At 57.1% G+C, this 24103-nt stretch overlaps 2 protein-coding genes across 3 annotated transcripts; both read right to left on the bottom strand.

Moving 5' to 3' along the window:
- Window positions 1-4561: 4561 nt before the first annotated feature.
- On the bottom strand, window positions 4562-11459 carry ZNF696 (zinc finger protein 696). Of its 2 annotated transcripts, none has more exons than XM_081265677.1 (3): window positions 8147-8343; window positions 7253-7353; window positions 4562-6406 (listed from the first exon to the last, which is right to left on the bottom strand). In XM_081265677.1, the coding sequence occupies exons 1-3, from the start codon at window positions 8311-8313 to the stop codon at window positions 5334-5336; spliced, it is 1341 nt and encodes a 446-aa protein (XP_081121803.1). In that variant the 5' UTR covers window positions 8314-8343; the 3' UTR covers window positions 4562-5333. The 2 variants fall into 2 exon arrangements, with proteins under 2 accessions (XP_081121803.1, XP_081121804.1); XM_081265678.1 differs by lacking the exon at window positions 8147-8343 and adding an exon at window positions 11323-11459 and having other exon boundaries at window positions 4565-6406.
- A 7742-nt stretch (window positions 11460-19201) lies between these two features.
- Window positions 19202-24004, bottom strand: GLI4 (GLI family zinc finger 4). The gene is made up of 4 exons (XM_081265629.1): window positions 23859-24004; window positions 23151-23311; window positions 20983-21078; window positions 19202-20163 (listed from the first exon to the last, which is right to left on the bottom strand). Exons 2-4 carry the CDS (start codon window positions 23272-23274, stop codon window positions 19244-19246), a joined length of 1140 nt encoding a protein of 379 aa, XP_081121755.1. The 5' UTR covers window positions 23275-23311; window positions 23859-24004; the 3' UTR covers window positions 19202-19243.
- Between the last annotated feature and the right edge of the window lie 99 nt (window positions 24005-24103).

Raw genomic sequence — 24103 nt, 5'->3', positions numbered from 1 at the left:
CCAGCTGCCCCTTCCCAGCTCTCCCCCTTTCTCACCCAGAACCAGTCTTCCTCCGACCCTCCTGCTGGACACAAGAGGGACAAAAGCATTTTTGCTGAGAAATGGAGTCAGGAAGCTGGCCCAGTGACGGGCAGGTGAGACCCCGGATCCTGCGTGCCCGCCCACCTGCCTTGCCAGGTTCCGCACTGCTGTGTCTGGCAGCCACACTGCCTCCCCAGGGCGGGCGTCGGGCTCCCCTCCCAGGCTAAAACTGCGCACCCCCAGGTGGACCTGTAGCGGGAGGCGGGGTTGGAGCCCCACCTGCTGGCTCCAGCCAGGGCAGCGGTGGACCACGGCCAGAGCGCGTGGCCCCGGAGGACGCAGGGCCTGGGGTTCCAGCTTCCCACAGTCGTCTCTGCCTGGTTTGAGGGTGTCCAGCTGTCCATGGCATCCCCTTGCCCTCTGTGTTTCCTCTAGGTGACAAGCGTCCAGAGGGATCCTTGACCATGGTGTCTGCGGAGCACACGTTGAAAGACCCTCAAATCCCCCGTCCAAAAGAGAACTACGTGTCCCACTGGCTGCAAAAGCAAGAGGCAAGTTTATTAATGCACAGGCGCCTACGGGTGCACAGCCAAACCTCAGCCGAAGCTTTGGTGTACTGGCACACCGGGCTTTGGGGTACAGTTCTTTTATAGGGAGAGGGGAGCTGTTTCCCGCCTAGCACACTAACAGGTATCTCATTGGTTCTTTTGAATCCAGCATTAGTGTAAACTTGCTTTTCACTATACGTTCTCGGAAAACCTACAGGGTTACATTCCATTCTTTCTGTTCCTGCTTATCTGTTCCTGTTAGCTCAAGCATGTCCTGAGATATGGGTGCAGTGCTCTTTCTCAACTGGTTATATGGTAAGCTCATCCGGTACTTGTGCCTATTTATTGCATACTTTTACTTTCGCAACAAGGCCTCAGGTTATGGGGCTGGAGTCTTTCAACGTCACAGTTAGACCACCGCCCTGGTGAGAAGTGTGGCCGTCACAGCCCTGAACTCAGTACCCTGTAACTCTCCCAGAAGTGCCCTGCCCGGGTGTGGCCACCGTCCACCTCGCACTGTGTGCGAGGCTTGAGTGGCAGTCCATCAGTGCTGTGGTGTAGCTCCCACTGGCCACAGTGCCTGCGCTGGCCAGCTCAGGATGGCCCGCCTGGCCACACGCGTGTAGGTGTTTGTGGCAGGGGGCCGAGGGTGGGCTGGTGCCCAGTTCATCACAGCTGCTGGCAGGTTGCAGAGGTGGTCAAGGTGAAAGGAACCTCTCTATTTTTCCAATCTGCTTTTCTTCAAAGAGGCAGGAGTAGGGCTGAGCGCCTTCTCACAAGTTGTGGCCGGTGTCTGCCCCCTCTCCTCCCCCTTCCTGCAGCAGCCTGGGCTGCCCTTCCTCCCCGGCGGGCTCCTGGTGGCTCAGGCAGCAGCTGCTCAGGTCTGGTGTGGAGCTGGGGTCTGGTCTTTGACCTGACTCCACCGCTCCCCTCGCACCTGGCCTGTGACTGGGAGGAGGCAGGTGTGCGGGGGAAAGCAGGCTGCAGCAGAGCTGGCAGCCGCAGGTGAGGTCTCCTCTGCTGCTGGCCCAGCCCGGCACCGAGGCCTCTCCTTCTGCCAGTCTCCCAGAGAAGCAGCAGCATCTGCTGGAGCAGTGGAGGAGCAGCTGGCCCAGGTGAGCAGCCAGGCCACAAACAGGGGGAACAGCTTGAGCCCTTCACAGCCACGCTCAGCTGCCTGGCCCCCGAGTCAGCACGGCCGGTCAGTGCCCACCGGTGCTGGAGTTCCAGGAGGCCCATATGGGTCCCACTGGGGCCCCCGCCTGTCTTCCCTGGTGGGCACCGGTCCTTCCTGTGATGGGATCCTGCCTGACCAGATGTCCCTGATGCCAAGTCCTGTGTCTTTCCTCCTCCTTCCTGAGCTTTGGGGTGGCTTGGGGTGTGGGCTGGCAGTGCCCTGGGACATGAAGTCATGATGCTCAGCCTGCCCAGGGGGAGAGAGGTGGTAAGGACCAGGGTTCCCTGAGGGTCCTGCTTGGTGACACCTGGGCGACAGCAGGTGCAGTCTTGATGCGCTGGGGTTGGGGTTGTGCCCCTGGGGGGGTCCCAGGGACAGCAGGTCGGGCTACGCACAGGGTCTCTGGCCTCCCAGCTACACCAAGGCCGCTGCCCTTACTCTACCTTGGCCTTGGAGGTGGGCAGACGTCAGGCCGATGCTGTTTCCCCTCAGGTGCGAGAGGCTCAGTGGAGAGAAGGTCTCCGGGGAGCAGAGGGAGAGGCTGTCTCAGCTGTCTGTGGTTTTCACTACTGAAGTCACACGGCGGTTACTACGTACGTGAGGCGCTGTGTGCGAGGACCAGCGAGCGTTGGTGGTATGGTGACCTGGAACAAAGGCCCCGACGTCACACCCCAGCATGTCGTCTTGGCTCTCACCTGCTGGCGTCCCAGCTCCAGCTTCAGCCTACTGGACAGCAGAGACCACATCCGAGCCTCTGGTGGGCCTGGGGGGGGCCTCAGTGCCCCTCAGGGCCTGCCTGTCCTCCCCTCAGCAGGGCCTCGTCTTCACACTCCTGGCTCCATAGAGGCCACAGACCCCTTGTCCCTTGCCCAGTGGCCACTTTCCAGTCCCCACCTCCCTTGGCTGAGCGTCAGGCATGCCACACAGACCTCCACCACACAGATGCCAGCTCATGCTGCCCTGCCTCAGTTTCCCAATGCCCTTCTCGCCAGGTCTACCCTACCCTCAGGGGCCGGCTTTGGGGTGCTGGCCCTGTGTGTGCAGTGCTCTGCTCCCCGACTGTCTGCAGCTGTGGGCTCCCTCAGGGGGGTTCACCTGGGGCTCCCTCGCCCACAGCCTAAACTACGATCCCAACCAGGGGGCTCCAGTTCCCTGTGTGAAGGGCCCCTGGTCAGCCCCAGGGGACCCTTGGTGGCACTCCAGGCCAGGCCCCAACAGTGGGGCTTCAGCGGTCTAGCTCCTCAGAGTCACCGAGGCGAAGCTGGGCTCCCGGCATGGGAGCGACTCTAGGAGGACCTTCCTGTGCTTGGATCCACAGCGCAGCTGCAGGACAGGTGTTCCCAGGTGGTGGAGGTGGGACCAGGGCCTGGGAAAGGGGCCAGCAGTGAGTCGGCCTGACAGTCTGATCTCACAGAAGGTCAGGCAGCCCTTGCCTCCTGTGCAGATGAGACTAACTTCCCACTTGGAGGTGAAACCCGGGAACTTCCAGTCTGCTCTGTTCTCCAGGTTGCCTGGCTCGGGCCAGCCCAGGACAGTGGGCAGGGCTGCGGTGAGTGGAGAGCTCCAGGGCAGAGGCTGGGCCTCCTCCCGAGGGACTGCACACCTTGGAGGCTGTCCCTGAGATCAAAGCCCACGCACACCTTTGGGTTCACCTCACAGCTGTAGTAACTGCACTCGCCCCCTCAGCCTGCCAGGCATGGGCCGCCAACACCGCCATCACCATGAGCCATTAGATTTGGGGGTGGATTGTTACTCAGCAAATGTTAACATAAAACAGGTTCCAAAAAAATGGGGTGCTGTTGTGCCCCCCCCAGATCCCTATGTTGAAGTCCTAATCCCCCATGTGATGGCACCTAGTCCTAGGGCCTTTGGGTGCTTATGAGATTGAAAGGTGGTGGGCGGGGTGGGGTTGGGGCTCTCTGAGAAGAGTAAGGACTCCAGGGCTTCCCTCCACAAGCGTGCCACAGGGAGGGCCTCCACAAGCCGGAAGCACCTATCTCCAGGAACAAAGTCTGTTGGCATCTTGACCCTGGACTTCCAGCCCCTGAACCTTGAGAGATAAATGTCTGTGGCATTAGTCACTCAGTCTGGGGCGGAAAAACCAGCACCCAATTCTCATACAGCATTGACCTTGAGCCCAGGAAATCAGGACTCTGCTAGCAGAGAGCAAGAGGTGGGGGAAGCCAGGGCAGTAATAATTATACTTGTGATCCCAGTGGCTCAGGAGGCCGAGGCAGGAGGATCACGAGTTCAAAGCCAGCCTCAGCAACAGCAAGGCACTAAGCAATTACTCAGTGAGACTCTGTCTTTAAATAAAATACAAAATAGGAGGGGGCTGGGGTGTGGCTCAGGGGTCCAGTGCCCAAGTCCAATCCCCAGTGTGCCCCACTCCCCACAAAAAAGAGGTGTTGGAAAACAGTGCTTCCAGCAACTCGAAAGCCAGGAGACCCGTGTGCATAAGGAGAGTGTTAAAAGTGTCTCCACCTGCACAGGCTTCAAGGGTGAAGAAGCCAGAGAAGAAACTGTCCAGTCTGCAACCAGAGTATGTGACAGAACTGGAGTTGGCACTGTTCCAGAAATAACACCATTTCACATCTTGTCCCTGGTCAGCAAGATTCTTAAAAAAAGCTTGAGGGCAAAGAAGCAAGGTTGTGCCATGACACTCTTTTTATAAGGCCTTAGAAATGTCTTACTTTCTAGAACAAACTCCCTGAGCTAGACAAGAGGGATTCTAAAAACTTGAAAAATGCTGTCCCACAGCATTCTAACACACCATACAAAATTGAGAAAATATTTACTCAAAACTTAAAGTGCATTTTTGTCTAATAAAGTTGACTGTAATTTTCTACATAGGCAACCAACGATATTTTAAGGGACTTGTGTCAGTCCTAGTGAAAAGGGACTGAGATGGTTCAAAATGAAAAGAGGTCTTTGGATTCCAATCTTTCTACAGGCAGTGAGCAGTGTGAAAAACTATTCATATTACAAATCTGAGTCTGTTCATCTTAACTTTTTTTATTATCTATCTTTCCTTTTACTTTTTTGAATTTTCCTTTAAAAGTAATATTCTGTTATTTAATGCTACAGTTTCTTTTTAAACTCCTGGGCTCAAGCAACTGTCGACCTCACCCACAGCTGGCTTCCCTTGCAGTTTCTCTAAGGTTATGACTTATAATCTTGTTCACCTTTTCTTATTTCCCACGCTACCCCTATTTTCTTTTGCGTTCTAAAAAATTCTGTTTCTTGGTTGCCTATTAGAAGCAGTCTCCTGATATCTTTTTTTGCATTCACCTTGAAGAATGAGATTAAGGAAGTTATGAGGGCACAGGTGAGGCCTGCTGACCACAGAGCAAAGCTGGCACAGTCCAGCACTGCCCAGGGTCCCTCAAGTCTCTACCTTGGGAAAGCCTGCCGTGCCCATCAGCGACACCGGCCTTTCCTACCCTCCTTTCCCGCGGGGTGCAGACAGAGGGAGGCTTTCAGAGGCAGAAACCTTTATTGTCTCCCTGGCTGCACAGAGTGAGAACAGGCCTGCGGTGTGGGAGGCCCCAGAGGTGCTGCCCCTACCCTGCGCACCCCGCGTGCGCTCACTCGGCCTCGTGCACCCGCCGGTGCTGGATCAGATGGGAGCTGAGGCGGAAGGCCCTGCCGCACTCGGAGCAGCGGAACGGCCTCTCGCCCGTGTGCACCGTCTGGTGCCGGAAGAAGCCGGACAGCGCCCGGAAGGCGCGGCCGCACTGGCCGCACTCGTGCGGCTTCTCGCCCGTGTGGATGCGGCGGTGCTCGCTGAGGAAGGAGGCGCGGCTGAAGGCGCGGCCGCAGTCCGGGCACGCGTAGGGCCGCTCGCCCGTGTGGACCCGCTGGTGCTGGAGGAGGTTGGAGCTCTGGCTGAAGGCCTGGCCGCAGTCCGGGCACGCGTACGGGCTGGCCCCGCGGTGAGTCCGCTGGTGGCGCACCACGTTGGAGCGGTGCGCGAAGGTCCTGCCGCAGTCGCTGCACTCGTACAGCCTCTCTCCAGTGTGGATCCGCCCGTGCTTGGCGGCGTCCGACCTCTGGCCGAAGGACTTGCCGCACTCGGGACACTCGTAGGGCTTCTCGCCCGTGTGCACCCTCTGGTGTCTGAGGAGGTTGAAGCTCTGGCTGAAGGCCTTCCCGCACTCCTGGCACACGTAGGGCTTGTCCCCGTGAGTCCTCTGGTGCCGCACCACGTGCGAGCTGTGGATGAAGGCCTTCCCACAGTCGCTGCACTCGTAGGGCTTGCCCCCAGAATGGATGCTTTGGTGCTTCACCACATCCGAGTGGCATTTGAAGCTCCGGTCACAGGTGTCACACTGATAAGGCCGCCCTCTGCAGCGGCCTCGCTGATCTGTTCCAGGGCCTGAGTTAAGTGTGCTGTCTGACCTGGACACACCACCCTCGCCACTGCTGTGCCCTCCAGTTCTCTCACCAGTCCCCAGTCCCCTGAGGCCCTCTCCAGGCCTCTGTGCAGCGTCCACATGTTCACCAAGGTCCTGAGACCTGGGTGCTCCGGGCGGCCCCTGCAGGAGCACAGGCACAGCCTCTTCAAGGCATCCTCCTGCCCCTGAAGCCTCCAGCTGTGCAGTCAGCCCCACAGTCTGCACTGCCTGCCCAGCACACACTGGAAATGTAGTTTTCACAGCTAGAGGAGATCAGACATGCACAAGCTTAGACAAAGACGACCGTCACCATGATACAGGTGAATCTGAGATGGCACCAGCAAGCCAGGGTAATGACTGAGGAGTAAGATTAAAGTCCTACGTAGTGGATATCTATTATTTTGCCTATCCAGTTCCTATTTTCTAACATTTGTGGTCTGGGCTTAAGGGGTGGGTCTGGAACAGTGCATCTGGTACCCCCTGGAGGGACAGTCATCTGTCTGTGGACATAGGGCTGACTCTCAGTTCATGGGAGGTGTGAGTCTGGTGTATTGGGTCTGTGTGTGTTCTGGGTGGCCATGGTTGGTTGACTCAGGCTTCCACTAAGCAAGAATTGGCAAACTGAGCATGCAGAGGCTTTGACGGTGCACACTTCCTTACCAAGGGAAGACGGCATCGTTCTGAGCACTAATAGGAACAACAATAATACATTGAAGTATGAGTCCTCAGCTTTTATGGACTTCAGATGTGGCCTTGCATCTTAGGGACAGAGAGAGCTTAGAACTTAGAGCCTGACAGGGCAGCTGGACAATAAGCAGAAGACTCACCAGCACTTCCATTCTTTCATTCACTCTCCCTGGTCACCTCCTGAACCTAGGCCAACTAGCAGGCAAGTAGCCAGGAAGAAGGAGCATGAGGCATGCTGTGGCCAGGAAAGCACCTGGAGAGGTAGCAGGAAGTGTTGAAGATGAGGGGGCAGGAAGGTGAGCCCTGGCTAAATCTTGAGTAGTTGGGCAGATGGGTGGGTAGGGGGTGAATTCCTAAGCTGCCCGCCTCTCTCCCCAACTCCTCTGAGCCTCATCGTGGGCTTGTCCCCTCACACCTCTCACCTGTGGGGGACTCCATCAGGGTTTCCCTCTCCCTGGACAGGCTTTTGGAGATCAGGCTTGGCAGCACCTTGCAGAACAACAGGAAAGGGAACAATTCTTGCCTGGGTAAAAGAAGAAAAGAAACAGAATGATAGGGAAAGCTAGGTGCAGCGGAGGGTAAGCTGAGGTCAGAGAAGAGACTGGGAAGGGGACCTGGGGGTCCCCCGGGGCGGCCCCACTCCCATCACTGGCCCTCCAGAGGGTCAAGACTAAATGGTCACTGCAGCCGGCGGTGGCTTCTTGCTGCAGTGAGTGCACCCAGAAGGTTGGTCAGCCCCTGGGAGTCTAGAGAAATTTCCATGGGTCCTAATATTTTCTTAGTAATTATAAAAACTTGAACATAAAATTTTAAAACAAGAAAAGGTTATGGGATGGTGCAGCTGGGGCTAAGGACTGGCTTCTCCAAGCCCCATGCTGCGGCAAGGCGAGCGGATCCAACTGCGTCCGGAAGCGGGGGCTGCCAGAACAGGGGGACCCTGGCAACTGCCAGGACGCGCACCACCGCCCAGCTGCCGGCCCGCCCCGCCCGCAGCCGGAAGTGCCACCCGCCGCCCCGTCCCCGGGCACTTCCGGGGCGCTCTGGGCGCGGGAGGACTGCTGCTCTGTGCCCAGCCCCGCCCAGCCGCCACCTTCCCGGGGGTGCAGCGGCCCGGCCGGCGCCCGCCCTGTCGCTCCTGGCTCCCACGCCCCAAGGGCAGCGGGCGCTCTGGCCACGGTCCTGGGCGTCCCTCCCTGCCACCCTGCGGCCATCCCCGGGACCAGAGGAAGGCGGGGGAGCTGACCCAGCGACCGAAGGCGAGGTCGGACCCCGGCGGGAGGGGACAGTGCCACACTGGGCGTGGCACAAAGGCTGACCTGGAGCCGGCTTCTCCAGGCGCTCGCCACTGCTCCGTAGCCGGACTTGGCAGCCGACTGCCCGGTGGTCTGTGAGAGGCCCTCCGTAAGCACCACGGGGCAGGGGTCGCGGCACCGCACTGCTGGGCAGGGTGAAGGGGGGAATCTGTAAGGAAAGAAAGGTGCATTTTCCACGTGACGCAAACCGGTGATTTCCTTCTTCTACTCTATATTTTCCAGTTTCTCTGAAGTACACTCTACTTATTGAATAAAAAAATAAGGCGTTTTATCAAAAATGACATCTTTTAGAGAATTTTAACATTTATTTATTTTTTTATATTTTTCGGCGGACACAACATCTTTATTTGTATGTGGTGCTAAGGATGGAACCCAGGCCGCACGCATGCCAGGCGAGCACACTATCGCTTGAGCCACATCCCCAGCCCCTCAAAAATGACCTCTTGATAAACAAGTAAAATATGACATTTATAAGCTTGAAAAAAAATGAGGGGATGCAGAGTGTGGTGGTGCACACCTGTGATCCTAGATTTTCAGGGCACGGAGGCAGGAGACTCTCAAAATAAAATAAAAAGGAGCTAGAGGGGATGACAATCCCAGCTACTTGTGTGCCCGTGGCAGGAGGATTACAAGCATAACGTCACTTGGGCGGCTTAGGGAGATCCTGCCTCAAAATAAATTTTAAAAAAGGTCAGGGTGGGGGCTGGGGATGTGGCTCAAGCGGTAGGGCGCTCGCCTGGCATGCGTGCGACCCGGGTTCGATCCTCAGCACCACATACCAACAAAGATGTTGTGTCCGCCAAGAACTAAGAAATAAATATTAAAAAATTCTCTCTCTCTCTCTCTCTCCTCTCTTTAAAAAAATAAATAAATAAATAAAGTCTTTCTTATCCAGGAATATCCCCCCTTTAAAAAAAAAAAAAAAAAAAAAAGGTCAGGGTGTAGCTCAGAGGTAGAACACTTGCCTCACATATTTGAGGGTTCACTCCTCAGTGCCACATAAGGCAAACGAACAAACAGTGAATTCTTTAAAAGAAAGAATATAGGGAAAAGCTGTTTCATGTCTGAGTCCCAGCAGAGTATGTTCTTGGACCAGTGGACAGTGGACACAATGGCTAGGCCTGCACACCAAGATGCTGAGAGGATTTTCTTCAAATGCGCCTACTTTACCATCATGCAGATGTGTTGCTGACATTTGTTCCTGAAGATGGCACAAGGCAGATTCAGCCATGGGATCTGCATTGGATTTTCCTTCCCAACAGTTCAGAGATGCATCTCGGGCCCATTACTGGTTCTGCTGAGGCTCCTTCTTCACACCACCTGACAGCAGCATTCTCTCCTCTCTGGGATGGAGAAAGGTCCCTTTTCCCACCAGATTTTTCTGGAATTCTGCCCCTGCCTGTTCATCCAAGATGGGCCTTCTGCCAGCTTTCTCCAGAGACTGGGAGAGAGGTCTCCACCCTCTGCAGCCCTGGGCTGAGATGGTGTCAGGCCTGCAGCAGCTGGGGACCAAGGCCAGTCAGTCTTAAGAGATGAGAGACCAGGTGGCGTAAAGGCTCTGGTCCCAACCTGAGCACTCCTCCTCAGGTCCCATGTGCTGCCCAGGTCAGAGGAGCACTCTGACACTTGACCTGTGTTTGGTGGGTCCACTTGACTCCAAAAGTTCAGGCTGAGAGCACTCAGAGCTGGCAAGTCCCTGGAGAGGCGGCTGCAGGGGTGCCAGGCAGGACTTGTGGGCATGTGGACAGGGAGCCATGTTTGCTGATTGGCTTGTCTCCAACACGCCACGTGTACTCTCTCCCTCCACTAATGTAGACTTAAGGGGATGACACAGACAGGCAGGCCACTCATGTTGGCTTCCAGTCACCATTCTGTTCCACAGTCCCTAGCCACGACAGTCAGCCTTTAATTCAGTAACCCTGAGAGTCTGTTTTATAGATGAGCATTTTGAGAGGAAGGACTGGCGGCTAGGAAATGGGGAACCCCCATTTCCAAAGCTCCGCCAGGCTTTGCTGTGCTAAGAATAGTAGCCAGAAACTACAGAGGCCCACTTCTCATCCCATCACAGGATCAGCCTTTTGGTAAAGGCCAGATAGTAGGCACTGTGTCTTGGACATCATTCCAGGACCCAGTCTGACAGAATAGTTTAACCCCTTAGGATATCCCTAGTCAATGTGGAGAAGCCACAGGGGCTCTTCCTGTGTCCCCAGCACAATGAGTTCAGCAAAAATCAGACAGTGGGAATCTGCTGCAAGCTGGGAGAGATGGCAGGAAGAATGTGGTGAAGAGGCCTTTGGCTGCCACTTTGCCCATGGTGGTCAAGCAGGCCACTCAATGCCAGGATCCTTTCCTTTTCTGATGCAGTCATAGCTTCTGAATGCGGAGTTGGAGAATGCAGACCACAGGCCTAGGACCACAGCAGGGGCAAAGAGCGGCCATGGGTAGGTAGGATACCTGCCCTGCTACAGTGCCCCTGGGCACTTATCCCCAGTGCAGAAGCCTGGGTCAGCCCCAGCAAGCTCCCTTAGGCACCTGCAGCCTGCTGCCCTGGAACTGGGCTCCTGCACCAGTCTCCTGCCATCCCTCACCATTGTGTGCTTGCAGCTTTCTCATTACTGCATCAATAAAAACATCTGTGATGCATACCCACCATATGCTGCATATTTATTTGAAAAAAAATTATGCAGTGTTGCAAAACACATATAAAACCAAAACAACTAAAGGGGATGACCTATAAAGTATAAAAGCCCTTCCCCCCATCCCCATGGAACATTCTGTATTGGGGAGATGTCCTCCCCCCCAGTTATTGATGTTTCCTGTTTGATCTTGATTTGTGGCTCAGGTGAGCTGCGAACCACCCACTGGACAGAGTTCAAGCCCTTTTCCCTGGGCAGGAGTCTCCTCTCTTTCCTGCTCATCCCTCTCCTGTCCCTCCCACCAAGCCCCACACCTGGCTCCTTTGCAAATTCCATCTCTCCTTGACCAAGCAGTGTGACTCTGAACCCTGCGGGCCAAGGCCTTTCCTCTCTCCCCATCTGCTGGGAAGGGGCAAGGAACCCCCTGGGCCTGGCTTCGGGCTGGTCCAGTAGGTTCTTGCCTTTCTTGTTTAGGGTCGGAGTGGGAGGTGAAGGCCTGGACATAAAGCCCAGACAGTTAAATGGTGTAAAAGCATGGTTCACCTGAAGCCGGTCCAAAGTCAGGCCGCGTCGCCTCTGGCCCAGCTCCTGACCTGGTCTCCGGCATTGTCAAAAGCCATCTCAGGAGGGCAATTCCTGCGCAGGTGTCAGGCGCTGTGCGGGTCCCCTGCCACCCCGCGTCCGACCGCCGCTGCCCCGCGCCACCGGCCAGCCTGGGGTTCTCTCCGCGGGCGGCGGGCCGGGCTCACTCCGCGCCGTACACCCGCCGGTGCTGGATCAGATGGGAGCTGAGGCGGAAGGCGCTGCCCACTCGGAGCAGCGGAACGGCCTCTCGCCCGTGTGCACCGTCTGGTGCCGGAAGAAGCCGACAGCGCCCGGAAGGCGCGGCCGCACTGGCCGCACTCGTGCGGCTTCTCGCCCGTGTGGATGCGGCGGTGCTCGCTGAGGAAGGAGGCGCGGCTGAAGGCGCGGCCGCAGTCCGGGCACGCGTAGGGCCGCTCGCCCGTGGGACCCTGCGGTGCTGGAGCTTGGCTGAAGGCCTGGCCGCGCTCGGGCACGCGAAGGGCTTCCCGCCGGCGTGGAAGCGCCGGTGCCGTGAGTGCGAGCTGTGCGCGAAGGCGCGGCCGCAGTGGGCAGTGGCCGACGCGTTCGGCTTCTCCTGGTGAGACGCGCTGGTGCTGGGCGGCGCCCGCCCTCGCCGCACGCGTGCGCCCTGGCCCCAGGCGCGGCGGGGAGGCCTCGGCCGGGCGCGGGCTGGGCTTTCCCCCGCGGGCGCCCCGGGGCGCTGCCCGCTCCAGGCCTCCCTGCTCTGCGCTCCTTGGTCCTCACGGTCTGAAACCAGAAAGGGACAGGGCGGTGTCACCGGACTCTGGTCGTGCCCGGGCCTTGGGGGGCAAGAGCGTCCGTTTTCGTGAGAGGCAGGGAGAAGGGAAATTAGGAGCTTTGTCCTGGACGCGGGGGTGGGGGGGGGACGCGGACGGGGCTGTAGGGAGCTGTCGGAGTCCAGCTCGGGCAGGGGGTCTCAGGAGAGGAACGGATGGCGAGGAGTCGGCGAGAGATGGCGAAAGGCGGCGGAGAACCAACACAGACACAGAGTGAAGGTGCCCAATCCCCATCTCTACTTGTGAAGTTAATCATACATACTTGTCATTTTGGGTACTTTGTGGTTACAAAACATGAATCATTACTCAAAGAAACAAAATATTACGTAGCTACAATTAGATAAGAAGAATGTATCCTGGCTTATGCATAAGCAAGCATTTTTACTTTCAGTTTGCGTTTTGCTTTAAGCTGTTTCTGTTAGTTAGCTTTTAATAATAGTTAGAAATGTCCAGACTACTGGCCTACACCTTGACTATTCTTTCTTGACTTATTGACTAGAACAGCCACTGTTATGGCAAGTGGTTAGCTTGAAAAGAGAGACTACTGATTTTAATCAAACAAGAGTAAGAGCACAAACCATTGTGCACAGCAACAAGAACAAGTTGCCCAGTACCAAGCACTAATCTGTTTTCTTAACATGAATTCTTCTTCTCTAGATTTTAATTTAATTTCTCAAAAACTTCCTTGACTGTTTTTCCTACAGGGGGTTTCTCATTAAACATTAACAATTTACAGTTCCACAGATGAATCATTTAGAGCAAACAGATTCATTCTTTAGAAGTAGTTGCATTAATTGGGAAAGTCACGTTTTTTCCTTCAAACTTAATGGTCACATGAGAAGTCGCAACTAGACTTATTAAAGGAATACAGAAACCAACCAGCCCATTCCCAGAAACATACTGCGCTCCTCCAGAGGATGGACACCTGGCGCCATCCACCTCAGTAGGGCCTTGCCACTGCCTGAGTCAGGGGAGGGGCACAGCAGGGAGCGGTGGCGGGACTTGTGGGTATTGGAAAGGGCCTGAGCCCTGCACCTCCAAATGCAGACCGCAGGCCTAAGTCACCGAAGCTTAGCACTCCTTAAAGGTGCCAGGGCTGAAAAGCTCAGTGGGTTCCTGCTCCCTGGCCTAAAGGCAGGCCATAGGACCAAAGGAGAGGTGACTGCCAGGAGGGGCACAGGACCTCACAGAGTCAGCAGGGGACAGGCTGTCTGCCCACCACCGTGCTTGTCACCAGCAAGCATTCTGCCCCAGCTCCCTGCAGAGCGGCCTCTGTGTCTCATCTGGGTAGGGAAACACAGATCCAGGCAGCTGTGTGACCTGCCCCCTGTCCTCACTGAGCTGCTGTGGCACAGTGCCTTCCTAACTATTTCTAGAACCTTCTTGTTTCTTCCTAAAAATAAGTCACAGAAGAGAAAGAGCAGAGGACATGGTGATGTGGTCCTGCTCTCTGCTAAGTCTGGGCTGGAGTTGGCTGGACACAGCGCTGCCTGGGCAGCCTCTGAGGAGAGGTGGAGAATGACCCACAGGCCTAGTGTGACCCAGGAGGGTGGTCTGTGGGCTGGAGAGGTGAGGAAAGAGGGACACTGCATTTTAAAGAAGACATAGGGCCACAGCTTAGGGAAGACCTGGCTCCTGTAAGGGACATGGCAGAACTGGCAAAGGGCAACCGGCTCTCCTGCCAGGACAGGCTGCCTATGAGAACCCAAAGGAAAGCCTGAATCTGCACCAAACCACACTGCCCGTCTAAGGCTCGGGTCAGAGCTGGGAGTTACCAGACGTGAATTACAAGACTGAGTCCCCCTGCCCCCCCCCCCCAGCACACAGGTGGACTTCTGTCCCCACCTGCCTCCCCCCAGGCCATGGGGAACTATCTGGCTCTTGGGAGTCAGTGCTTTTCACCTCAGCTGCCTGGGGCCAGCATGCTGTACTGAATTAGAGTGGGTAAGGAGGTATGTGACAAAGTCACCAACTGCTGGACACTCTGAAAGTGGTCCACAAGCAGCCAGGCTCTCTGGAGCATCCTCCTGACTTTGAGACCTCCGCTAACACCAGATGCACTGGAATGCATGAAGCACCCCTGGGCAATGCCTGGGGCGTAACTGGCCAAACCTGCTTCCCATGCTGGGGACACACTTAGGAACAGCTCTCCCATTTGGGATAAAAGGTCTCTCCCAAGGAGCATGGATGGGCATTCCAGGACCCTGAAGGGGAGCCTGGAGGACCCTGCTCACACCGCTGCCCCTTTGACGCCCATCCAGGCATCCTCCCTGGAAACACGCCATCCACTCACAGTCACAGCAAACTGAGGGAGGACAGGGCAGCAGTGGGAGTGCAGTGTGGGCTCCAGAGTCCAGTCCTGGGCTCAGCACACAGCTGTGTGTAGGGCCTCATCCCCCTGGAGCACCTCACAAGGGCTCCAGGACAGATCCTGGCAAATCTGAGACCTCAGGTCAGGAAGGTTATTTTAGGGATGAGTTAAGCATTGAGTTCCTTTTAAAACCAAGAACTGATTGAAAATATAGGCAAACACTTCTTCATAATTACTGACAGGAAGGAAAAACGTTTCCTGGCTTCCATTATTCTTTTTCTTTCTTTTCTTTTTACATTTTCTAAAATCTCTTTAAAGACCACAAACAAATGCTTTGGGGAAAAAGAAGTTTGTTAAAAACGTGCTTTTTAAGGATGTGACTTCAACTTTCCTCCCTGAGGTCTGCGGTGTGGTGGGGTATCTCCCACCCACCCAGTAGGGCAGCAGGCAAGGGTGGGCTGTTGGCAGAGCCCATGGAGGCTGCTGGCTGAGTGAGGGGAGGCAGCAGGGTTGGGGCTCGAGCCTGAGGGACGAAGAAGGGGGCTGGAGAGGTAAGTACCGTGTTCTGGGATGCTGGCTGCCTGACGGAGTCTGGCCGGTCTCCCTGGGCAGGTGAGGCGGGAGACAAGGTTAGAGCCGGTGCCAGAGCCCATTGGCTGGGATGTACACTTCCCGGTCCTGCGGGTCTCAGAAGGCATCCCCCGGGCTATGCTTAGAGCCCAGGTGCGCTCCGAAGGGACACAGGACTGCGCAGGAGGCAGGTAGCGGCTAGCTGCCTGGCCAACAGACTGTGTCCAGGCAAAGTCCAGGAGGGTGGGACTCTTCCGGCGGCAACAGCAGGAGCATCCCTTTCGCCCCGACTGGTGTGCAGGAGAAGGCGACAGGGGCAGACGCTCGGCGATCCCGGTGGGCTGCACTGAGAAGGCGCTGTCCCGACATTCCAGGACGCGCCTTCGCGGAGAGGAACACGCCGCGCAGCTTTCCCCACGACTCCTCCAGCCTCCCTCCTTCCACGGTGGCCACCAGGTGTCGCTGGCCAAACGGTACCGGCCTCGTTCAAGGCGCGCCTGCGGAACGGGTCCCTGGCTTGATGCAGGGGGACACGCCCCACGCTCACAGCTCCAGCTGGCCGCCGCGCGCGGGGCGGACCGGGACCAGAGGGGCCCCGGAGGACGCGCGGCCTGCCGGCTCGGGGGCGGGTGCTCCGTGGCCCCGGAGGCCCAAGTTCCAGCGCGCGGAACGCGCACCACCGAGACGGAAGCGCGGCCAGCAGGCACTTCCGAGGGCTGGCTCCCCAGCCCAGCCGGGGACCGCGGCTGCTGGCCCGGCGCTGTCCGAGGTGCTGGGGGATGCGGCGGTGGGGCACAGACGGGGCAAGCAAGGGGACCTAGAGGCCATAAGGGCTTGCGGGAAGTGGGGGGCGTAGGTGGGAAGAAAAAGGGAATCCAACTCTGGGTTGAGGCTGTGGTCCAGGAGAGAGGGGGTGCTGGCCGGCACTGGGGTGGGAACGTGAGCGTCCAGCAATGAACCCAGTCTAGCCACAGTCGGGCCAGCTGCAGGAGCGGAGTACTTAGAGAGGAACCGCGGGGGCAAAGATGGATTGCCTTCCACAAAATCGGTCAGACAAGAGCCACTCAGGTGTCTGCCAGCATAGAAACGCTCCCAAGTGAGGAAACCTTGGTACAGGTCCACAGCTAAACACAAGGCTACCTACCAGATGAAGGAAGTATCCTGTGAGGGGCACCGGGTCAACACCAGGATCTGGCCTCCTCTATCCCCTTGAAGGGCAGGGTTGCTAACTGCTTTGCGACTGAAGTCCCAACTTACCCAAGGGCTCTCAAAACACTGAAAACCCGACTTCATCATATTACTAACCAGGAAACAGGTTCAGAGAAATTAATCTCATTTTACACAGATAAGAGTAGAGCTGTCCTTTAAGTTCCACAGTTGATTTTCTTATCCATTGCACCATACAGGTATGTTTATGTAAAAAGAAAACCCTTGTGTCCAACAGCAGTCTCCAAACCCAGGATTGACCCTTTTTGCCACAGCCACGTGCAGCCTGGGTAGATTCAGCTTGACTACAGCCATCTTGAGTCTACCCCCACAACTGTCCCAGAGTAACCCTAACTGGTTTTTCCTGCATAGTTCCCCAGCAAACTGTAATAGACAAACCACAGAATCATACTGTTAGCACTGGGCTGGTACAGTTAGGGACAAACGCCTAGGCTTCCTGGAGGAACGGAGAAGCCGCCCCTTAAGTGACTTAATGCTCCATCAGAGGTGTTTTGTTTCAGACCAAACTCTCCAGAGCAACTTACAAGGAACCAGTGCAAGCTGCTGATCACAGAGTCTAGGTGACCTGGAGTGAACTTTGCTCATTGTGATACTGAATTCTCTGCCCAGAGGCATTGCCAGCTGGGTTTTTTTTTTTTTTAGGCTGTGCTGTGACCTCAAACTGAGCATTCCCAGCAGTGTGCCCACCTCTACAAGTGATGAGTCTCCTAGGGAAATATGCTCATTTCCCCAATAAAAGTCCATTGCTTTTGTTTTTTTGGGGGGCACACTGCTTTGAGAATTATCTCCAGTGTTCTCCTGACTTCAAGTAATATGCCTCTCTTCCTCCTGGTGGTGCTTAGTGGTTTTGCACTCACCAACTAGCAAACAATGCACAAGGTTAGACCCAGACTCCAGGGATGTACCCAACTCCTTCATATTAAGATAAACCAGGTACAATTCAGCCAGGATGAGGTTACTTTGGTCCTGATTCATATATATGCCCCTTTCTGATCCAAATTTTGAGAATGCAATTGATCTTATCACAACTTTGCTTTTGTCAGTAAGTTCCACAATAAAATGCAGCGTGACCCTGGATATATCTGCCTCTTGTCTCACGGCACCCTGGGGCAGATCCTCATACTCTAAAACCAAGTGGTTCCATCTAGGATTCATCAGCTCACAGCCCTCCCTCCGCTTGTCTGCAATCCCTGGAAACTGCCTCACAAAATCCTTTCTGGCAGCTCCAGGACCTGATGGCTCAAGTGTCCCTCTAGGGCCCCTTTCTCTGGGACCAAATGCAGATGCTGTGCTCACAAAAATGGTCACTTCTGCAGTTTGGAAACAGCCACTGCAGGAGCCCTTCACAGGCTGGCTCAGACAAGATATCTCCTGCAAGGCAGGAATAACTGAGGGGAGATGGTGCCCAGGTTCCTCTGGGGCACAGGAGATAAGAGAAGTGCCCCAATCGAGTGAATGCTGATGGGGATGGGCAAGGGTAAGTAGAACGGTCCTGAGGAGCCATGCCTGACCCATACCACTCTGAATTTCCTGGAAACATTGGATGGAGATCAGGTGGAACATCTGGGAATCTGCTGACTGCCAGGGCTTGGAGGAAAAAAGGTACCACGGGAGATGCAAATTCCACTTCAGCTCATCTTGGTGGTCCTGCCCAGCAAGGGACAACGGTGACTTTGCCTCAGCAAGGGTTTAGACCCAGCACAGAAGAGCTGCCCTGCCAGCCACTAGCACCCACAGCTAGTTCTGGGGCACCTGGCCCTGCCCCACAAGGTGCCTGAAGGCCACTTCCAGGAGGCTGGGACCCCTGGAGCACCCTAGGACCTTCCCTAAATGCTGCTGGGTTCCATTACTGCCAATGGAGCCCGTCCTTGGTGATGAGGCTGCTGGGCTGCCTGCAGAGTCTCGCGCTGCCCACATAGCCCTGAGGGGCGGGGGAGGCAGGCAACAGCCTAACCTCTAGCTCTCACCTCTAGATTGGCTCTCAGTTGGCATGGGGACACAGGGTGGGGGTAAACAGCACTTGGTGGCCACAGGTACCTTCCTCAAGGGGCTGCAGAGGGCTGTGTGACCCATCAGGAGACTTGAGATTGGTCACTGCTTGTGACATGCAGGAAGCCATGCGTGACCTCATAACTTCCGTGTCCCCTGGGAAACAGGCTGGCCAAGGGCTGATGACAGCCACAAAGCACACCACCAGTGTAGCAGGGTAGTGCCTCCCAGCCACCACGGGGACCTGCCAGCAGGAACCCTGGGCAAGCCCAGCAGTGGGAAGGGCCAGGGAGGTCACACTTGGGCACTGCAGTCTTGGGAGGAGTCTGCTGTCCCTCAGCTGCTCTGGAGGGAAAAGCTGGGCAGGAAAGGTGCCCGGAACCCTGGCTGCTTGGAGCCTGCCCTCTCCACCGGGCTCTGCCCTTCCCTCCACAGGACTCTCTGGGAAGATCTTCAGAAGACAAAAGCCTGACCTCTCTGCACACCTGTCCAGCCCCGACAACTCAAGGTCTCCACCTTCTCAGAGCGGGAGCAGCATGGGAGGCCAGATAGGGAGAACACAGGTCCGGGAGGTCCTCTCATGGAAGCCTGCTGACCTTGCAAGCCCTAAATGGAAGAGCAAGGAGGAGACAACGAACAGGTCTGAGGGCTGTGCAGGGAGAACGTGCCATGAGGAGACCCAGCTGCTGCAGACCCTATGCCCAGGGTCGACAGGAAGCCTGGGCCAGGCCACAGGCTGCTGGAGGAATGCAGGAGCCTGGAAGGCAGCCCCTGTCCGCCCCGCCTGCTCCAGGTGCTCCCACTGGTCCCATCCGGTGCTGGGCAGGTCTGATGGCTCCATGGCAAGGCTCTGGAAGGGTCAGGTCAGCTCCTGGCCTCAGGCCCTCCCCCTGTGGTGGCCCTCAGGTTGGGAAGCAGCCCACCTCGCCCAGCAGAAGCCAGCTCCTGTTTCCACACACAGGATTTATTGCAGGCCAGGCTGTGGCTACTCGCGGTAGTGCACCCTCTGGTGCTGGATGAGCTGGGAGCTCTGGCCGAAGGCCTTGCCGCAGGCACCACATGCGAAAGGCTTCTCGCCTGTGTGGGTCCGTAGGTGCCTGAAGAAGTGCGAGCGGCCGCGGAAGGCCTTGCCGCAGTCGGCGCACTCGTAGGGCTTCTCACCCGTGTGGATGCGCTGGTGCTCAATGAGCACGGAGCTCCAGATGAAGGCCTTGCCACACTGGCTGCAGGCGTAGGGCCTCTCGCCCGTGTGCAGCCGCTGGTGGCGCACCAGGTTGGAGCTCTGGCTGAAGGCCTGGCCACACTCGCGGCACTTGTAGGGCTTCTCGCCGTTGTGGATGCGCAAGTGCTGCGTAAAGTGTGAGCTGTGGCTGAAGGCGCGGCCGCACTGGCCACACTCATAGGGCTTCTCCCCGGTGTGGATGCGGTGGTGCTGGATGAAGCCGGACCAGCCACGGAAGCGCTTGCCGCACTCGTGGCAGGCATAGGGCTTCTCACCTGTGTGGATGCGCTGGTGCTTCAGCAGCAGCGAGTTGTACTTGAAGCTCTTGCCACAGGCTTCGCAGCGGTGCGGCTTGGTGCCGCGTGCACTGGCTTGTGGTGGACTGGGACCCAAGCTGCACCCCAGCTCTGGGGCCTCTTCAGGGCTGCCCCCGGTCTCTGAAGCTCCCTGCGGCAGGAGTGCCAGGCACCAGGCACTCCTCCTCAGGGTGCAGGGCATGGGCCCTGGAGGCTGGTCTGCTGGCCGCTCCAGGCTGGACTCCTGCCCAAAGCTGTCCCCACACTTGGGCCTATGGGGAAAGTTCCTCAGGAGGCCCCTCAGCGCCCCTCTCTCTGGGTCCACCCTGTCTTCAGAAACATGCTGGTGGGGAGATGATGGAGCCTGCCCAGGCTCTGCCTCTGAGTCTGAAAGGAGAGACGGCAGACAGATGGTGCCCAGCTCCAGCCCCACGGCGGCACTCTAGGGACTGGGACCAAGTAAGAGCAGAACCTGGCGGGGCCAGCCTGACTTGGGACTGGTGAGGTGGAAGGAGGCCCCGAACAGTGGCCAAGGTGTTTGCCCCAAACAGCTGAGATAAAACATAAGGTGGGGGGCAGCTGGGCTCTGTCATATGGTGACCTGAGCATGTGTACGGGGCCTTGGCTGGCTACGAGGACACAGTGGTTAACAAGACCTGCATGTCTACTCTGAGCTGGGAGGAGGTAGCCCCAGGGTTGACATTAAGGACTGGCAAGGATCTGGAACTTTGAGAACTCTCAAAACTGATCCTTTTGGGGCTGGGGATGTGGCTCAAGTGGTAGCGCGCTCGCCTGGCATGCGTGCGGCCCGGGTTCGATCCTCAGCACCACATACCAACAAAGATGTTGTGCCCGCCGAAAACTAAAAAATAAATATTAAAAATTCTCTCTCTCTCTCTCTCTGTCTCTCACTCTCTCTTAAAAAAATAAAAAACTGATCCTTTTGGCTCAAGTACTGAGGGACAAGGAACAAGCCTCTCTTGAAGCCTGCCGCGCCAGACAGGTAAGATCCAATGAGCTCATACCTGCTCAGAGAGCTCCATGGGGTGGCGGTGGCCTCAGTGACAACTGTACTGTAGCCCCACTCCCTGGCAGCAGCCGCCAGCCACAGCAGTGGGAATACCCAGAGCCTGGTGCTCAGGAGCTCCAGGGCAATGGGAAACGCGCTCAGTGTGCCGGGCAGGGTGGGCAGTGGTCCTCACTCACCAAGCCAGGTGTCTCTGCCGATCTCCACTTCCTCTAGGTCTTGGAGATCCAGTTCTGATGGCTGGGAGAGCACCTCAGGGTTGGAGCTGGGAGAGCCTAGGGGTTGGGGGCTATGGCTCAGGCCCTACCCTCCAGAGTGCTACCTCCCCTGGAATCAACCCCACTTGCCCAGGCCACCTACAGGATGCCACGTGCTCCTGGGCCAAGCCCTTAACTCACAGCACCACCCCCCCCACTGCCACGTATACACCTCCCCAGCATCTCCCCATCACCTCTAGAAGAGCAGGGCAGCTTGCCCGTGCCACCGCCAGGAGCCTCCCCAGCCAGGAGTACCCTTCCTCCTCCTCCCCAGCTTGGTCAAGAGCTGCCCTAGGAAGCCCTCCTGAGAACCTGGCTTTGGGACTTACCCTCCCTTGCTCTGTAAGCAGACAAAAGCTGGGCAGTCTCTGGCCTGGCCTCCTTCCCATGCCCCTATCAGAAGGCCCCACTGCCCTCCACCGCCCCTATATTGATACAACACAGACCCTGAGGAGCTGTGTCAGACCCTCAGCACCCCAAAACTGGCCATGGCTCCTGACCTATGTCTATGTAGGAACACAGAGGTCCTGGGAGAAGAACAACTATGTCCTACACCTGCTTCCTAGCCTGCTCTAAGAGGCTGGGACCAGCCAGGAGGTGGTCTCAGCTTCGGACACAGGATCTCAGCCTGCTGCCCACAGGGACAGCTGAGCACCCTGCTTAACGAGCCCCCTGCATCCTTCATTTCCTCCTCCTGCAGGGTACCAAGTGCCCAGTATGAGCCCAGCCAGAGAGTCTCCAGGAGTGACTGGGTATGGGGTGGGCTCTGACGATCACTGGGACTCGGGGCTCCTGGGTGGGCTTCCTCTGGCTCATCTCAGACTCTGACCTGGAAGCTGGAAGGACTGGCTCGAAGAAGTCCTGGCTCGAATTCTAACTGGCAGGGGAACCCTGGGCAGGTTCTGGAAACACTGGGGTCTGTCAGGGGTCTGTGGGCCTTGGAGCACTCCTGAGAAACCAGATGGCAAAGGGGCTCAGCTCTGGGCTCTGAGACGCAGGCCCTGGGGCACAGGCCAGGCGCCCTTGAAGGTCCAGAAACCACTGGAGAGGAGAAAGAGATGGTGGTAGGGGTGGCCCCACAAGGCTCCGCACAGAATGAGTCTGAGGTCCTTCCAGACATTCCACCTAGTTCACGGGAACCACTGCAAGGTGCTCCAAAGAAGTACTTTCCCAGCAATCTCCTGGGGATGGGCAGGGGCAAAAGGTCCTGCCGTCAGGCAGCAGACAGCAGAGCTCATGACTCCCATTTTGGCCTGTGCTGCACCATGTGATTTCCTGGCTATCTGTGTCCTCCCTGTCCTTATCTGTGAGTGTGCATGTGAAAGGCTGTGGCTGGGCTTTGAAAAGCTCATCCTAGACCCGGTACAGCAGTCATGCTCCACAAGCCTCAGCGTCACTATGCCAGTAGACAGACTAACAAGAACAGCCAAGACTGAGAACCTTGGGCACCAGGAGGGCTGTTTTCCTGGACCTTTCACCAGCTCCTAAACATAAGTGCAGGCTGCCAGGACATACCTTACGAGGGACCTTGTCTTTACTGTCAATGGCTCAGGCTCTTAGGAGCACTGAGCCTGGCTATCCAACACGGAGAGGAAGCCTCAGGACACCATGACCCAAGAGCCAGGTGTGCCAGGGGCACAGTGTGCCCTGCCTGCTCCTTACTTGTGACCAGTAAAGACACACACTGTGGGTAAAACCAAGGCCAATGGCTCCATCCCTGCAGGTCCCACAGGTTCCATACCCAAAGCAGCCTAGCAACAACTCTGGGCTCTCTTCTCCTGCTTGGGAACACAGCTTCAGACAGGGCTGGGGGTGCTGGCTCACTCCTGCTCACACCAGGCCCAGATTCTGAGGCTATTCTTTCTACACCAGGGAAGAAATGGTCCCAGGGGCTTTTTCCTAGGAAGCCAGACATGGGTTTGGTCTCCTCCCACGGCTGAGTCCTGACCTAGTGCTGCCCCTCAGGCCCCTGCCTCCCAGAAGCTGCACAACTGTGTGCTGCTGCCTCTCAGCAGCTGGGTTGCTGGGTCAGATGGGGGCTCCATAGTGTGGAGGTAGGGCAGAGGGAACACAGTGGGCCAGATGAGTACCGTGTGGAGGACTGTGGAGGTGAAGCTGTGCTGTGTGGTGCTGGGCTCCAGGTGTTCCTGATGATGACAGACTGATGGGAGATGGGACAGGAAGAACTTCCTCAACAGCTCCTAGAGCCGCCATCTTCCGGAGACTTCCTGAAGGTGTGTGCACCTGGGACCTGAAGAAAATGAAAATCAAGGCAGATGAGGGTGGTGGAGAAGTCTGTGGGGAGAGGGGACATCACACCAGCTCCTAAGCAGCCCCATATGACACAGTGTTCCTCATTCAGGAACACAAGGATGCCAAGAGGTAAGGGCAAGTGGAGAGGTGCCCAGCTTGTGGTAGGAGGTGATTCAAGGACCTGGGATGTTTTGTTCAATGTGAAATCCTATTAGGACGTCACCTGGACAGCACCAGCAGACCTGCAGGGGCTGACCCCAAGTTCTTCAGCAAAGGATCCTGAATGTCCTGCCAACCCGAGGCTTCACCCACCATAAGAGCATGCTGACACTTCCAGGGGAACCTCCTGTACCATATCCGGGGGCTCCTGGCCCTGGGGGGGATGAAAAGCTGAAAATGCCTGCTGGGGCACGGAGGTGCTAGATTGGGTCCCAGGAGGCTCTTCCTCCCGCCCTGCAGAGTCGGAGGCCGCAGGGGGCAACCCCCAAGTCCGGCCTGCCCGCCACACCCCGAGACTCATCTGGGGCCAAACACTGTTCCTTAACTTGGTTTGCACGAACAGCTCGCGTCCAGCGTGAGAGCGTTTTTCTTCCACACTGCGGCGCGGGAGGTCTGCAGCAACGCGCCTTCGGCAGGAGCGGGCAGCGGGCGTGGCCTGCGCCGGCCCCGCCCTCCTCCCGCGCCCGACCCGGCCTGCTCCCCGCGCCGCCTCGGGGCCGCGTGCAGCGATGGCCGCGGTCACCGCGCGGGACGCCGCGGGCCGGGCAGAACCGGCGGACCGGCGCCCACT

The sequence above is a fragment of the Spermophilus citellus genome, assembly GCF_964194105.1.
Source record: "Spermophilus citellus genome assembly, chromosome: 14".
Taxonomy (NCBI): domain Eukaryota; kingdom Metazoa; phylum Chordata; class Mammalia; order Rodentia; family Sciuridae; genus Spermophilus; species Spermophilus citellus.
The sequence above is the reverse complement of the archived record's forward strand: the minus strand, read 5'-3'. Positions and strand labels throughout refer to the sequence as shown.